At 43.9% G+C, this 16,418-nt stretch overlaps 1 protein-coding gene across 1 annotated transcript in view; it reads right to left on the bottom strand.

The window, feature by feature from the left end:
* Positions 1–16,418, bottom strand: part of LOC146812054 (fer-1-like protein 4) — a 1,053,957-nt gene that overhangs the window by 450,663 nt on the left and 586,876 nt on the right. Inside the window, exon 24 of the mRNA XM_085619061.1 lies at positions 6,184–6,308. Within this exon, the coding sequence (XP_085475187.1) occupies positions 6,184–6,308 (125 nt within the window). The remainder of the gene's footprint in view (positions 1–6,183; positions 6,309–16,418) is intronic.

Raw genomic sequence — 16,418 nt, 5'->3', positions numbered from 1 at the left:
GTAGCAGCCACTTGTGTGAGTTTGGAACAGAGTGAAGGCATTGTGATGTGATACCCGTTAAAGGTATATGTCCCACATTCAGTAGAAATTCTTTTGACCAGATCGAAGACCCAATTCATGACACATAGTCGTTTAACCAGATATGAAAAGGTGATTTTGGGTGCAGACAATGTAACGATTGTGAGATGCATAAGTGTGAATCCTTCCACTTTATTACCTGATGCAGTAAATGCAGAGGTCAAAGATGACGTTGATCACAATTGCCTGGATGTACTTAAATTCTGTACAAAGCCTCGCCCGGACATAAAAGATGAACCTCTGGAAGAATCAGATTATGTGATGTTTGTGGATGGATCATGCTTGAGAACGAAAGAGGGAATTTTGAGTGCTGCATATGCTGTATGTACAGTGGCAGCCATCATGGAGCATCTTGTTTGAGAGAAATACGTTCAGCCCAAGTTGCTGAGCTGATTGCTCTGATTCGAGCTTGTAAACTGGGAAGAAATGTCTGAATCACTGTGATCACAGATAGCCAGTATGGCTTTGGGGTGGTGCATGATTTCGGACAGATCTGGTCCCAGAGGGGATTCATGACTTCTTTGGATTTCCAATTAGGAAAGGTGAATTTGTGAAATCGTTGCTTGAGGCAATACAGCTGCCTAAACAGATTGCAGTTGTAAACTGTGCTGCACACAAAAATGGTGAAGACTACATTACAGAAGGCAACAGGTTCACTGATGAAATAGCTCAATATTGTGCCAGATATACAACCGCAATGAATCAGAGGAGGAAAAAAGAACATGTTTCATGTCCTTTGATGTTTACTAACACAGTTGAAACGTGGGAAGAAGTGAGACAATTGCAAGAAGTAGCAGGCGATGAGGAAAAAGAGATATGGATACAATCAGGCTGTAGACAAAGAGAAGAAGATGGAGTTTGGGTTTACAGAGATTAAAGACCAGTTATGCCTGATAGCATGATCTCTAACATGGCACGGATGTACCATGGACAAGCGCACATAGGTAGAGATGCAATGATCAGACTTTTTAAACAGACTTGGTACAACCCAAAATTTAAGGCTATAGCTGAAAGCCTTTGTCAAAGATGTCTTCTATGTCAACAGTTGAATCCAGGAAGAAAAACTGTGTTGAGTTTAGAAACAATAGGACAAGAAGGAGTTCCATTCACCAGAATGCAACTAGATTTTATTGAAATGCCCCCGAGTATTTGTCTGTTTGTTTTCTTGTTGGGTGGAAGCATATCCGACAAGAAGGAATGATGGATTCACTGTAGCTAAACTCCTGCTGAGAGAATTAATTCCTAGATATGGTTTTCTAGTCACGATAGAAACAGATAGAGGAAGTCATTTCCAAAATGAGGTCATCCAGCTGATATGTGAAGCATTAGACATCCAACAAAAGCTGCATTGTGCCTACAGACCAGAGGCTTCTGGGGTGGTTGAGCAAGTAAATGGCACAATCAAGAATAGGCTAGGGAAAATGTGTCTAGCCACAGGACTCAAATGGCCAGATGCCCTACCTCTTGTGCTCATGAGCATGAGGAGCGTACCAGACAGAAAAACCGGTTTGAGTCCGCATGAAATGATAATAGGACGAGTAATGAGACAAGCATTCGTACCTGTCAACAAACTGCTGACTATAACTTATGATCTTATTCTGGACTATTGCGAAGGATTGGCTGATGTGGTGCATTCTGTGTTTCATCAGGTTGGACTGGATGCGATCACTCTTGAAAGAAACCCAGCTCATGATCTGAGTCCGGGAGACTGGGTCCGCATAAAAGTCCACCGGAGAAGAAATTGCCTGGTTCCTCGCTGGGACAGACCACGACAAGTGATCCTAGTGACTAACACAGCAGTAAAGTGTGCAGGTTTGAAAAATTGGGTTCATGCCAGTCATACGATCAAAGTCCCAGATCCTGGAGATCGACCTGTGAGCCGACATCTGGAAATATCAGACACCAGTTCGGCATCGGAGACAGAAACTGAAACAATCAGAGTTCCAGATCCTGAAGATCGACCTGTAAGTCGACATCTGGAAATATCAGCTACCAGTTCAACATCTGAAACAGAACAATCTGAATCTGGCGAAAACCAAACTGAGGACATTGAAAAGCAAACTGAGGACATTGAAAATCATACAATTGATATTGAAACAGGAGAGGCAGAAATAATTCCCAGTGATGTCAAACAACCAAGTACAAGTTTTGAGGAAATCCCTTCAGAAGTAATCAAAAGAAATCAAAAATCAGATGGCGAATTAGAGATCATAAAGTTCAAAATTAAGGAAAATTAAGTAAAATCTAAAACAGAATCGGAAGAAAGTGAAGAAGAACTAAGACAAAGGAGAGGACCAAGAAAGAGAGTTTGGAAAGTGGAACGAGAAGAAACAGAGGCTGGACTAAAAAAGGCCACGAAAAGGAGATAATTAGCCCAACGAATATAAAAGACTGAGATACACAATAATAAATTTGAACAAAGAAAAGGAAGAACAAGTGAATGAAATAACAAGTGAAAGTAATCAAATACATTTGGATAAAGGACAATTGCAGAGACCGGAAAGAGTAAAAAGACCTAATTTGAAATATAAATAACCTGAATGGACTAACATAGCATTGCCTGACATCGAAGAGGTGGACAGCAGTCAAGAGAACTCAAAAGAAAATTGTAAACAGGAGGGTGGAAGTGAATTGTGCCCATCCTGACGAGACTGAATAAACCAGAATAAAGACAAACTGATGAACTTGAAAAAGATTTGAAAGGACCCAACAGTGCGCCAAGGGCAGTTGGTTCAAAGGCCATCTGCTTTCTGAGTGTGGAGATATACATTTTTCTGTACATATCTTAGATTATAGTTTATCATGGCAGAGAATGAAAATAGAAGATCTAGGTGTAGTTTTCTATGCAGATGGTTTAGAATGTGTTTTTACTGTAAAGGTTTACTGATGCTTATTTGGTTCATTTTAGCAATAGTCATCCCACTTAGGTTAACTGCAGAGAATACATCTGGGATGAACAATAAAACAAATAATGATAAGGCACATAACACAAAGGATACTGTAACACTGATAGATAATACTTAGCTACATAGAGACAGGTCAATAAATGATTTTTCTAAGAATGTTTTTACAAAACATTTATATGAATATGTAGAAACAATGGATGTTAGGGATTGTTATGTCTGTATGCAGTTACCTGCGTCTGTGACAGAGGGGGTAACATATCATCACCTTCCCTTGACACATGGAATAACTTGCAGTGTGTTGGCTAGTTTATTTTAGAAGATAGGCAAATTAGAATATTACTAAACTGATATGGATGAGGTTTTTGCTACCTCACTTGTAGATTAAGAAAAGAAGAAAAAGTATTTTTAGGCATGGTAGAGGATAGAAGAGTTAAGTTTCAAAGAAAAGTGACAGGAGAAAAGATGAAAACACCACTTTGGGGTTTTGGGGAAGGAAGTTATGATAAGAGCGATACTAATGTAGCAATAGGGCTGGATTTGCCTCAACAAGGGAAATTGTGCATTCGTAGAGATAATACTATGTATGATAACTATTTCGTGGGTGCTAGTGAATGTCGAGATACATACAGAAAAATAGGGGGATGGGTATTCAAAGGCGGTAAAGATCCAGTATTTCCAGCGATCTATTTTATTTGTGGAAACAAAGCTTATTATAGGTTGCCGGATCATTGTACAGAACATGTTATCTAGATAATAGGTGACATTTTTGGAGCATTGATACCAGCAGTGGGTGTATCTTTTAATGCATTTAAGATTCGGAAATTGTCAACAATAGTAGATCGTTTATCAACGAACACTGCTGGAGGGTTCTTGATGGTAAATACCGAGATGGTTGCCATGAGAGCTATGGTGATGCAAAATCGACTTGCCCTTGTTATTCTTTTGGCAAAAAAGGGAGGAGTCTGTGGAATGCTGAAAGTACAACATTGTTGCACTTACATTCCTGAAAAAAGTCAGAATATCCAAAAATATATAAAGAATATTACTTAATTGCATAAAGAAATTACCCCACTGGAGGTTGATGGTGCTTGAGAGAAACTTGGTAAGAGTTTTTCCTCAGTAAGGAGATGGTTTGCAGAAGTAGGTAGTTCATTAGTTGGGAAAATTTTAATACCAGTGACAATAGTTATATTAATGACATTAATATTAAAATTAGCATTTGTATGCATTAGAAAAAGAAAAGGAGAAAATAAGGTAAAAAGAAATAATGAGAAAAATAAACAAAGAGAACGAGAAATGGAAGAGATTGAACTAGAAGAATTTAAAGAGAAAATGTACAACAAGACTAAGTGAAAGACTGTGAAGAATTCAATTGTTTGAACTAACAAAATAAAAAAGACAAGAAACATGATTTCTGATAAATTGTTAGAGATGGTTCTTGTGGTGATATTAAAAATCACCAAAGGGGGGAATTGATGGAGCAGGGGAAAATACCAAATTTTGGACCCCCTTCGAAGTTAGTGACCTCATAACCTTAAAATTACTAATTGTTTGAATTAATGTACTAATCAACCAATGCACCTTTGATTAGATACTACACGTGGGAAAACTAATTGGCATATGCAAAAATCTAATTTATTTACAAATGTGAAATTAAATTAACATAGGTTTGTGTTTCGTGTAGAAAATAGAAGTAAAATTGCATGTATTTCATTTGTAGTGAAATATATTGTGGCAAAGAATGCAGATGGTAAGTAAAATGTCTTTAAATGTCGCTTATGCTAGGTAACACCTAACAAGGGTCATTAGAATGGTGGGTGGTAAACAGAAGGGCTTCTTTTCTATGTCTAATTTCTGCTATGTTGTTTTCACATTAGTTCCGTTCAGGCCTGCTAGGCCTCGCTGAGAAAATGGCCGCTGCCAAGAGATGTGAATACGTGTAACCAAGATGGCCCCTGCGCATGAGCAGAATGGAAGTTACAGTCACGAGTGTGGCCTATGCCTGGAGTAAGAGATGTCAAGGCCGCACTGGCGTAGGACAAGAGTGGATGCCAAGAACTTTCTGTATAAAAAGCCTGGGAACGGATGAGAAACTCAGACTGCAGAAGATGATCTTATTCATTAAAAATAGCAGTTGTTAGAAATATTGGGATTCTGTCAAGTCATGAGAGTGGTGCAAAAAACGTATTATTTACAGAAGCGGTTTAGGCAAGGAGGACAATGAGGTGACCATCACCTCCCCTCCCCTCCAATGGACCAATAAGAAATGAATACAGCCCCAAAAAAGTTTCAATTTTGGGTATAGCAAGTTAGTGAAAGGGTATAAAAAATGGTGCTTATGATGACGTTGTGGCACTTGCTTGGTTTCCTATTCAACACGACACGCTGTCTGTTGGGACAATTTTCTTCCTGATGCTGAAAAGACTTTGATAAATTCTGAACTTCGAACTTTGATGGGGAAAAGATACGAGACCATTGCAGGATTCTATCCTGGGAGGGAATACGTCCGAGGAGGTTAGAGGGACAGTCAGTCAGTTTGGGAACCTATTCTGTGATCTGTGGTTCATGCTCTGGTGACCCATTCTCATCATCGCCCTAAGGCCAAGGGTAATGAGTATTTTCTGTTTCTGTTTATATCTTTACTTGAAACGCTTATGAATTTAATGTTTAAAATTTGTCTAATACATTTTACTTATTCAATTTATTCAATGAATCTAGATAAAATTTCATGCTAACTCAAACTGAGTCTGTGGTTATTAAAGTTATGATCTATAAAAGTTAAAGGTTTAATTGTGATTGAGCTGGACTTAATCGCCATCAACTGATTCCTACTAGTTGGTTCAGCGAGCCAAAATAACAGAGTACCTATATGTTTAAATGGGAAAACTCTAGAGTTAAATGTATATAATGTATATAGTTATTATTTAGGGAAATAATAGTATTAAGGTACCCTGTGTGTCTTGCAGCTCGCCAGCTTGCCACTTATCCGGAAAACTGAGTGAATGTGTGTTTTCGGTGTTATGGGCCCCACCGATGAATAAGTGGTGAAAGAGTTTTCTTGGGTCGGGTGACGTTTGTAAAGGGTTTGTTTTAGCGGCGCTGCATCAGTAGTCAGCAATACTGCCGGCCTATGGCAAAGCAAATCTTTACAGTCATTATGTAAATACAATGCTCTTTCATGTCCTGGCTTCACCCTTACCCTAGTCGTCTGGCACTGAGTTGAAAACACCACTCTGGCAAATGGATCAGACAGGCCATTGTCATCAGCGGGTCGGATTCCGCGAGCCTGATACAGGTGAGCACGAAGCTGGAAGTAACACAAATCTGAAAAGAAAACACAATAAATTGATTTCTTTCTGAAGAAAAGATTGGGACGCTAATTAAGGTATTTGTGTAGCGTTTGACAGGAGATGAAAATCCTCCAATTCTCGGAAGAACTCTAAATACAGAGTAGAATGCACCATCTGAATTGCTTTTGCCACATGGAATAGCATTGTAAAGGAAATGGGATTGTGAATTCTATTCCATATTCAGAGTTTCATCCAGAAATTGGAGGATTATTCCGTTCCCTTCAAATTCACTGAGTGACACTTCTTGACTATCTATCCATTTGAAAAAAAGACTACAGTTAAAAAATGTACATCAATATTGTTTATAATTTCAGTCAAAAGATGTTATGGCATTGCCATCTCTGTTTAACGACATCACTGCTGTCATGTTGTTTATATTAATTTGTGTTAATTGAAGCGCTAACAGTGAGGGGAAGGAGGAGATGAACAGAGAACAAAGGTTGTAACGAGTTCAATATTCAAAAATGAAAAAAGTCAAGCACAGTTAATTTCAGGCCGTAGACCCACAAAACACAATAACTCATTCAAGGAGAACATTTCAAGAACTTGATCTGCTGAGTCAAGCACTCATGAGATATCTGGAGAAGGTAAAAGTGGTCTGTGTGTGAGTGACTTGTGTGGGAACTAACACAGCCACTTAAACGGCCTAATGCACACGGCTCTCAAAGGAGGGACAAGCTTTGCCATCCGCAGCGACATTAGAGTAGCCTACGGTCCGTATACGGAAGGAAAAAGCTGGATCTGCCACACGCTTCTCAACTTCGAACATTCTGGGGGAAGAGTAGGGGTGTTCCAAAGGGAAGAGTCATGGTTGTGATGTGGTATGTGTCCAAAGCATTTGTATATGGGCTGGGAGATAACCAGTGCTTTTCTGGAGGCTGATCTTAGGGATAAGGTCGGTTTTAGTGGGTAGCAAGGAGCCTGCCCCCAGCTGGCTTTTAGGGTCAGGTATGTAGTTTTGAACTCCATAGGATTAGCTAGCAGACAATAATGAGTTTGCATAGCAACAGAGATGAGCCTAGACCTCTTTAAGATATGAGGCGGGAACCGTCCTTTTGATACACCTTTCATTTTGTTCAGAGATTTAGCCGTATGCCAAGCACAGTTCACATTGTACTTGTTGAGCAAAAAGGTGACTATTGCAATGGGCCATCAAATCCCTTTGATCTAAAGGGGTCACCTCATAAGGTACAATGCTCACATGGTGATTAACTACCAGGAAGGATAACATAGTAAGGGCAGGAGAAGGCAGCAAAGAGGAGCCCTTGCAAAAGTAATATGAGTATTTATTGCTCAGAGCTGTCCTGAATGCAGCCTTCATGGAACTTCACATGTAACTAAAGATGCTACAAAAGGGTTTGGGGGACTGTTTCAAGCTCCTTTGATGCTACTGGAGGCAAAGAAGCATCAGTCTTCCAAGGAAAGTTAGCCCTTTGTGATTGATTGATAGCACATACTAGTCGCATACAGAGAGAGAAAAACACCATTACCTTGAAACTTGCAAGCGAAAGCAACATGGGCATGGTTATTCCTAATGTCATTTCCGAATTAAAACACCCATTCTGTATTCTGAGCTAATCACTTTGCACATTTCAGTTCAGATTGATATGTTAATCTTACAGAATCAAATCAATGTATGTAACATTATAAAATAACCTCATTATTTCAGTAATTTCGAACATCTGACCAAAGAGGCCTGTGTTTGTTAAGACAGGGCTCTAACAAAGCCAAGGTTATTTATCACCTTAATAACTGAAAACACTAACTTTCTATAGAGCACTGTCGTCTCTTTAACACATTAAGCAAAGACAGAATTCCCAATATAGGACTGTTATTTCTGATCTTTGTTCTCCATCATAAACATTTTTATCGAATCCTAAACAATAAAAAACACTCCCTGGCGCTGGAATCATGGCGCACCAAGGCCACATAAACTGCATTTAGTTTTTTCTCTTTTAAAAAGAAAACAAATATAAATGAAAAGCCTATCAATGTGTGGGTTGGTCTATCATTTTATAACTCCTTCCTAAAGAAAACCAAGCCCTGGCAATGACAACAGGTATGGAGTTTGCTGCCAACATTTGGCTTTCCTTATGTTTAGGACTCTTTTTTTGTAAAACCGAACAAGGGGCTTCTTTTTGGGTGTAAAGGAACAATTTGCAAAAGAAAAATGTCATAACTTAAGAGAGGTAACCCAATGACCAAAGTGTACTAACTCTGCGATCCATGCTATATGCTGTGGTGGGCCGAAAAAAAATGTGAATGGGACACAATTAGCAATGGATGAAGAGAACTGTCTCAAAGCTCCTAACATTAAGGGGCCGATTCCGATCCTGTATTTATTTTTCCCGTCCGACTCGTATCGGTAAATTTTTCCATACAAATCGTACAAGTCACGTTCGACCCGTGAAGCACGATTCGTATGGGAAAAATAAAACTTTTCCCGATCCGATTTGTACGGATCGGCCCGATCCTTACAAATCGGATCGGGAAAAGTTGTACCAGACGGACCCGGACACTTTTCCGTACAAATTGTAAAAATGCAGTCCAACCGTACTAGTACGATCCGGACCGGCTTTCCGATTTACGATTTGTACGGAAAACGTCCCGTACACGGGTTAATGCCATTACCCGCTACGAAGCGAACTTTGTACGACTCGTATCCCGGGAAAAGTTGTTCCCGGGGTGCGAGTCGTACAGGGGTACGAGTCGTACAGGCTTACACCCCTGTGCGTTATGTATGTATGGTGTGTACCCCAACATCGCGTACCCCAACATCGCGTACCCGAACATTGCATACCCCAACATCGCGTACCCCAACATCGCATACCCCAACATCGCGTACCCCAACATCACGTATGTACGGTGCGTACATACGCGATGTTGGGGTATGCGATGTTGGGGTACGTGATGTTGGGGTACGCGATGTTGGGGGTATGCACAGTACATACGCGATGTTGGGGTACGCGATGTTGGGGGTACGCACAGTACATACGCGATGTTGGGGTACGCACCATAAATACATAACGCATGGGGGTGTTTGCCTGTACGACTCGTACCCTTGGGGACTCTGTGTTTACAGCTGTTTTTGGCTCCCGTAAGAAAAGAGCCGTACGGAGTGCCGTAGGGACGAATCGTACTTGCTGGGCTGGAAACCGCTGCTTAAATACATACAGACGTCACGTGCAAGCTGTTCCGGATTAGAATCGTTGGTTTATTTTAGCTGTATGGTCTTTTGTACGATTTGTATGGAAAGAGGCTTTCTGTACGAATCGTACTTCCTAGGTTAACAGAAAAGTTTACCGGGTACGAGTTGGACGGGAAAAACGCTCCATACAACGATTTGTACAGCCTTTTTCCAGGATTGGAATCGGCCCCTAAGTGTAAGAAATTGGGTTACTGGTTGAGGGGGGTCAAACCCTTCCTAAGCATCAACTACAATTCTTGTCAGGATGAAGTTACAAGCAAATCCTAAATTAAGCTGTGCTCAACCCTCGGTTAGCTTGACACAGAACAGTCAAGCTTAACTCAGAGGCAATGTGTAAAGTATTTGTGTAACATCTCAAACAGCTGCACAATGAAAACGCACCACAAAAGGATCTTACACCAGTTTAGAGAAATTGAGTAGTTTTTAATAAAGAAAACAAGACCACAATGACAAAAATTCAATCTGTAGAACCAGAGATATGCTGGTTTAAAGATTTTAGTAAAAATAGAACCAAAAAGCACAAAGCACCAACTGTGGATAGCTGGTCGTGCCGAACCGGGAGAGAGTCACAAGGTCAGGCCTATCGCAATGGAGTCTGGGCTGGCTTCAGGGACCCAGGTAAGTCTGCTGAACACAGTACCTCTAATCCTTGTTTGCGGAGCATTGCGAGAGTCGTTGCCGGAGATCTGTTGCACAGACAAAGCAATGCATTGGTTCCAAGATACGGCGAGGCTGAGATGGGAGGTCCTGCATAATCATCGAGTATCCCGTCAACGAGGGCTTGCAATGCAAAGTCAAGCACTGAGGATGCGCTGCGCATTAGGGGCAATGCATCAGTTCTGAGGCACAGTGAAGCTGTGATGCGGAGTCCGGCATCGTCATCGAGGCTGCAGGTCAACGAGCGATGCGAGGGCTACAGCCGAGGATGCGTCACATAGCAGAAGTTCCAAGGGGCTGATGAGCTGTGATGCAATGTGGGTCTTTGCAGTTGTACCAATCCACGCAGCAGCGGCAATGTATCAGTTCTGTTCGGGATTGCGCCACGCAGCAGAGGAAATGCGTCGGCTCCGCTAGATCTACAGAGGCTGGCAGGGCATCTTATGCCCACTTCCAAAGGTTCAAGACTGGAGTTGCACTACTTGGCAGGGTGGATTTACAGGTGGCAGAGTTCAGATGCTGGCTTCAAGGTTGTTGGAGCCTTCTGTCCATGAGGCTCAAGTCAGGAGGCCAGCCAACTAACCCTTGAAGTCACTCCGGGGTCTTGGGTTCAACAGGTGCAGGTCCAGTCTTTCTCACCCAGGCAGGAGGGCAGCAGGTTAGCACAGCAGGGCAGCAGTTCTTCAGAGCATCAGTTCAGCAGACTGGCAGTCCTTTCACTAGCACAGCAGTTCTTCTTGCTGGAACAGTATCCACCGGGCTAGAAGTGTACTGAAGAGTTGATGTCTGAGGTCCAATATTTATGCCTGGGGCCTTTACTCTAGAAGGTGGGTGAAGCTTCTAGAAATTCTCTTTGAGTTACCTTGTCGTCCTGCCTCCCCTGCCCTGGCTCCAGACTAACTACAGTAGGTATGCAGCCCTTTGTGTGGAGGCAGGACACACCCTACATAAGTGTAAGTAAAGCTGGGCCAAGCTCTGCCCTCCCATCCTGCCAGTGATGGCCCTTCCAAGCACACCTAAATTCTCGATTGCGTGTGGCTATCTAGGGGGTATACAAAAATCTCTACTGTCAACTACACTCAGTCATGTGACCCAGAGACAGGCTACAGGCACTAAATGGCTAAGGCAGGAAAATGGCAACTTTCTGAAAGTCATATTTTCAAAACTGCAACTTAAAATCCGAACTCAGCATAAGTTAGGATTTTTCATCACAATTCCAAAGACAGCACACATGAACTGGTTACCTCCTACCATTTGGAAATTCCAGCTTATTAAATGTACCAAGGTAACTCCAATATTATCATTTGGGGGAGGTAGGGCTTGCAGTAGTGAAAAGCAACATTAAAAGATTTTCACTACCAGGGCATATAATAAGGGTGGGCGGACAACTCCATTCCGCCCACGGAATGTGTGGAGATTTGCCCTTCTGCCTTCCGCGATAATAGGCGGAGAAACAGGGCAAATCTCCGCACACTCAGGGCGTAACTGAAGTTGTCCGCCCGCCCTATTAAATACATTAAAAATTACAAGTTTAAATAACCTTACCTGATTGGCGGCGTCCCCGGGCTTCAAACCTCTTCCAGAGCGTCTTCTTCTGAGAACTACGCATGCGCGGGCTCCCACGCATGAGCATTCCTCGGCAGGAATGCGCATGCACGGCCTCCCGCGCATGCGCAATTCTCAGAAGAAGACGCGCTGGAAGAGGTTTGAAGCCCGGGGACGCTGCCGATCAGATAAGGTTATTTAAACTTGTATTTTTTAATGTATTTAATAGGGCGGGCGGGAGGCAGGCGGGAGGCAGGATATGCGTAAGGGAACTATGCTTAGAGTGGGGAGATTGGTTCCATCTCCGTGCCTCAAAGCGTAGGTCCATTACGCATATTACGCCCACCCTTAACATATAAGACTCAAATGTATGTGTCATGCTTTTTAAATACACAGCACCCTGCCCTCTGGGCTGTCCATGGGCCATCCTAGGGGTGACAAATGTAATAAAAGGAAGGTTGGGCCTGGCAAAGGTTTATTTTGTCAAGTCGAAATGTCAGCTTAAAAACTGCACACACAGGCTGCAATGGCAGGCCTGAGACATGTTTAAAGGGCTACTTAAGTGGATGGCACAATAAGTGCTGCATGTACACTTGTAGCATTTAAATTACAGGCCCTGGGCACATGTAGTACCACTTTACTACATGAAGTACCATTTTACTAGGGACTTATAAGTAAATTAAATATGTCAATTGGGATAAGCCACTGTTAGCATGTTTTAAGGAGTGAGCAAATGCACCTTAGCACTGGTTAGCAGTGGTAAAGTGAACAGAGTCCTGAAGTCAGCAAAAATGAGAGCAGCAAAAAATAGAAGAGGATGAGAGGAACATTTTGCCGAAGACCACTCTAAGGCTGACAGGTCTAAAATGCCACCCCCAGCTGAAAGTGGGGAGAACTATCCAATCCCTTGGGGGTTCTCATCACTAAAGTGGAAGAACCTAGATAGACCATCAGCGTTGGAGTGATCTGGCCCATGACAGTGTTCCACCGTAAAGTTCATTCCTTGTAGGAAGATGGACCACCGCAGCAGTTTTGGATTGTCATCCCTTATTTGCACAAGTCATCTGACAGGTCTGTGGTCTATCTGAACCCGGAAGTGAGACCCAAACAGGTACGGTCTTAGCTTCTTCAATGCCCACAACATAGCAAAGACCTCCCTTTCAATCGCACTCCACCTGTTACCGGGGAAGAAACCTCCTGCTAATGAAGGCTACCGGTTAGTCTAAGCCCGCCTCATTTAACTGTGCTGAGACAGCCTCTATGCCATGCTCTAAAGCATATGCCTACACTATGAACTATGAAGAAAAGTTAGAAGCCTTGAGAACATGTGCTGTACACATGGCCTCCTTGAGAGTATCAATGGCTTTCTGGCAGGCCTCTGTCCAGATCATCTTTTGGGCCGCTTCTTTGAAGTCAACTTTGTTAAGGTGGCAATCCTGGTGCCATATTGGTTAACAAACCTCCTATAGTATCCTGTGAGGCCTAGGAAGGTCCTCACCTCAGTCTGTGTTTTAGGAAGTTGTCAGGCCAGGATAGTCGTAACGTTGGCCTGTAGGAGGGCACCTTGCCCCCGCCCACCATGTGGCCCAGAAATACCAAGGAACCCTGGCCTCTCTTGCATTTACTGGCCAGGATAGTCTTAATCTTGGCCTGCAACTTGCCCCGGCCCACCATGTGGCCCAGATACATCAAGGAACCCTGTCCTATCTGGCACTTAATGACCTTAATAGTCAGGCCTGCCTCTTGCAGGGCCAGAAGCACCTCCTAAAGGTGGTATAGGTGTTACTCCCAGATGGAGCTGTGGACAGCAATGTCATCCAGTCAGGCAGCGCAGAAAGTATCCTTCCCAGCCAGGACCCTGTTAACCAATCTCTAAAAGGTGGCAGGGGCTTTCTTTAGGCCACAGGGCATCGCCCTAAACTACAGGTGGCCCTCTGAGGTTGAGAATGCAGACCTGTCTTTCACCCTCTCAGTCAGTACCCTGATGTAAGACCAAATGTACTCAGGAACTTTGCAGCACCCAACCAGTCGATGAGTTAACCAGCTTGGGGGATGGGGTGTGCGTTAGTCTTCGTGATGGAATTAAGTACCCTGTAGTCCACACAGAGACTAAGTTTGGAGTGGTGGCCAGTGGAGCAACCTTGGATACCTGCATCACAGGTTTAGACCAGAGACTGTTGGAGGGATCTATCACCCCTAACACCAGCATCTTGGAGACCTCCTCCTTGATACGGGCCCTCACCTTGGTTGACAGCTGTAAATTTTATATTTAACAGGCGTATGGCCTCCAGTGTCAATGTCATGAATGCACAGGTGTGTGGGTGAGGGAGAACAGAGTGGAAAACTGCTCTGGCATGGGACAACAGTCACTCTGCTCTCTGTGGTCAGAGTAGGGGAGAGGGTGAAACCTTCTACTGACCCATCAACCTCTTGGGCAGACAGGAGGTCAGGGAGAGCCTCACTCTCCTCTTCCATGCCTTCGTCTGTCACCAGGAGCATGCTGACTTCAGACCTCTCAAAGTGCAGTATGAGGTGGTTTCACGTGGTGAACCCGTAAAAGCTTTCTAGAGGGTTTGACATCAACTAGGTAGGTGGACCCCCCCTTCTGCTCATTCACCTCATATCGGCCTGTCCAGCATATCTGGTGAACCCTGGGCTCTACAGGTTCCATGACCCACACCTTCTGGTCATGTTGAAACTCTACCAGAGTGGCTTTCTGGTTGTACCAGAGTTTCAAAACTAATTGATTGGCCTCAAGATTGCTTTTTGCCTTGATCCAGAAGCAATTCCACTGGTTGCTGAGGGCCAGCATGTAGCTGACCACATCATGAGGGAGCTTCCTGGGAGTTTGCTCCCACCCTTCTCTTACAAGGCTAGGAGATCTCAGGGTCATCATAGAGGAGTTCAAATGGGCTAAACCCAACCCCCTTCTGTGGCGCCTCCCTGTAGGCAAACAGAAGGCATGGCATGAGGACGTTCCACTTACGGCTTCCTGGGGTCAGGTAGGCCCACTATCATGCCTTTGTGGGTCTTGTTGACTCTCACCACAAAATCGTTAGTTGCTGGGTGATATGGTGTGGAGAACTTATAAGTCACTCCACATTCATCCCACATAGACTTCATGTACGCTGACATGAAGTTATTGCCTCTGTCAGAAACTACCTCTTTGGGGAACACCACTTGGGTAAAAATCCCCATCAGGACCCTGGCTACCACAGGTGCAATCCACGACCTCAGAGGGATGGCCTCTGGTAAGCGAGTGGCGTGGTCCACCAAGACCAAGATGAACCTGTTGCCTAGAGCTGTCTTGGAGTCCATGGGACCAAAAATGTCGATGCTCATCCTCTCAAACCAAGTGCAAACGACAGGTGAGTGGGGCAAAGAGAGCCTTGAGCTTTTCCCTGACTTCCCACTGGCTTGGAAGGTGGGACCGGACCTACAGAATACATCTGAAGCTTTCTTCGTCCAGGGCCAATAGAAGTGGGCAACAAGCCAGGCAAAGGTCTTGTCTTACCCCTGTGTTCCTGCTAGGAGGATATCATGAGCCAACCACAGTATGAAGGTCCTGTAACACTCGGGGACTACCAGCACATTGACTCACTGTGAAGTAAGTAATTCTCCCAATAGATAAGGTGATCTCCAAAGATATTAAATTCTGTCTGAGCCACAGCTTGACCCTCTAGAGTGGTGCACTCTCTCTGCGCCTTGCAGAATTACTCGCTGGTGGGCCTACCCTCAACTTGCTATCCCGCAAGCTAATGCAGGTTACCCAAGGCAGCAATATCTTTCACGGTAGGCTCTGGAGGATCTTCCTCAGGTGCCCTGTCACCCAGGACTGCAGGAACTTCATGGGCTGGTTTCCTGCGCTCCTGGTCCTTAATCGTCTTGGCAGCTGCCTGGGCCATTGTTCCAGGCGCCCTTATTTCCCTTCCTGAGCAGCCATGGACCTTGCGGTCATACCAGACCCATTTAGGCAATTCCAACATCTTCAAATGTGATCTGAGCTCTAGCTCTTTCCAGATAGTGTGCTATGGGTCGTTGACTAACAGACAATATCCAGACATGGCAGGGCTCACAGCTACTTTTAGAGAACCTGAGAGCCCATCCCACTCAAAGGGAATGAGAGCCACCAGTAGATGACTCTCTTGGTTGTCTGTGACTATGACTTGGTGGAATGTGTTAGGGAGTACCTGCTCTGAGGACACCAGCTTACACCATACAGTGATCATGCTGACTCCTGTGTCCCTCAGGGTCACAACCCATTGCCCATTTATTGTGACCCACTGCCTATACTTAGAAGTATTTGCAAGCATATGGGCTTTTGGCACCATCCCTTTATCCCCCAATTACAGTAGGGTCATCTCTGTCTGCTCCCCAAAGCAAACTGGGATCACCTCCTCCACGTGCTACACTCGCCAACCCAGGTGTATGCCCACTGGTGGGGGGCTGTGCCCTCTCGGTCCATCTGGTATCTTCATTGGAGTGCCCATATTTGGAACACTCAGTACATACAGTGTGCAGAGTCCTAAAGCCAGCAAAAACACTCTCAACAAACAAATGGAGGAGGGAGGCAAAAAGTTTGCGGCAAGACCAACCTAAAGTTGACAGGTCTAGCATTAAGTTTAATGTATATTTAATGTTAGTAAAATCAAAAGGCCTTGGCAATTGCTAGGC

This window comes from Triturus cristatus, chromosome 7 (genome assembly GCF_964204655.1).
Source record: "Triturus cristatus chromosome 7, aTriCri1.1, whole genome shotgun sequence".
NCBI lineage: Eukaryota > Metazoa > Chordata > Amphibia > Caudata > Salamandridae > Triturus > Triturus cristatus.
This window is presented reverse-complemented; position numbering and strand designations above follow the sequence as displayed.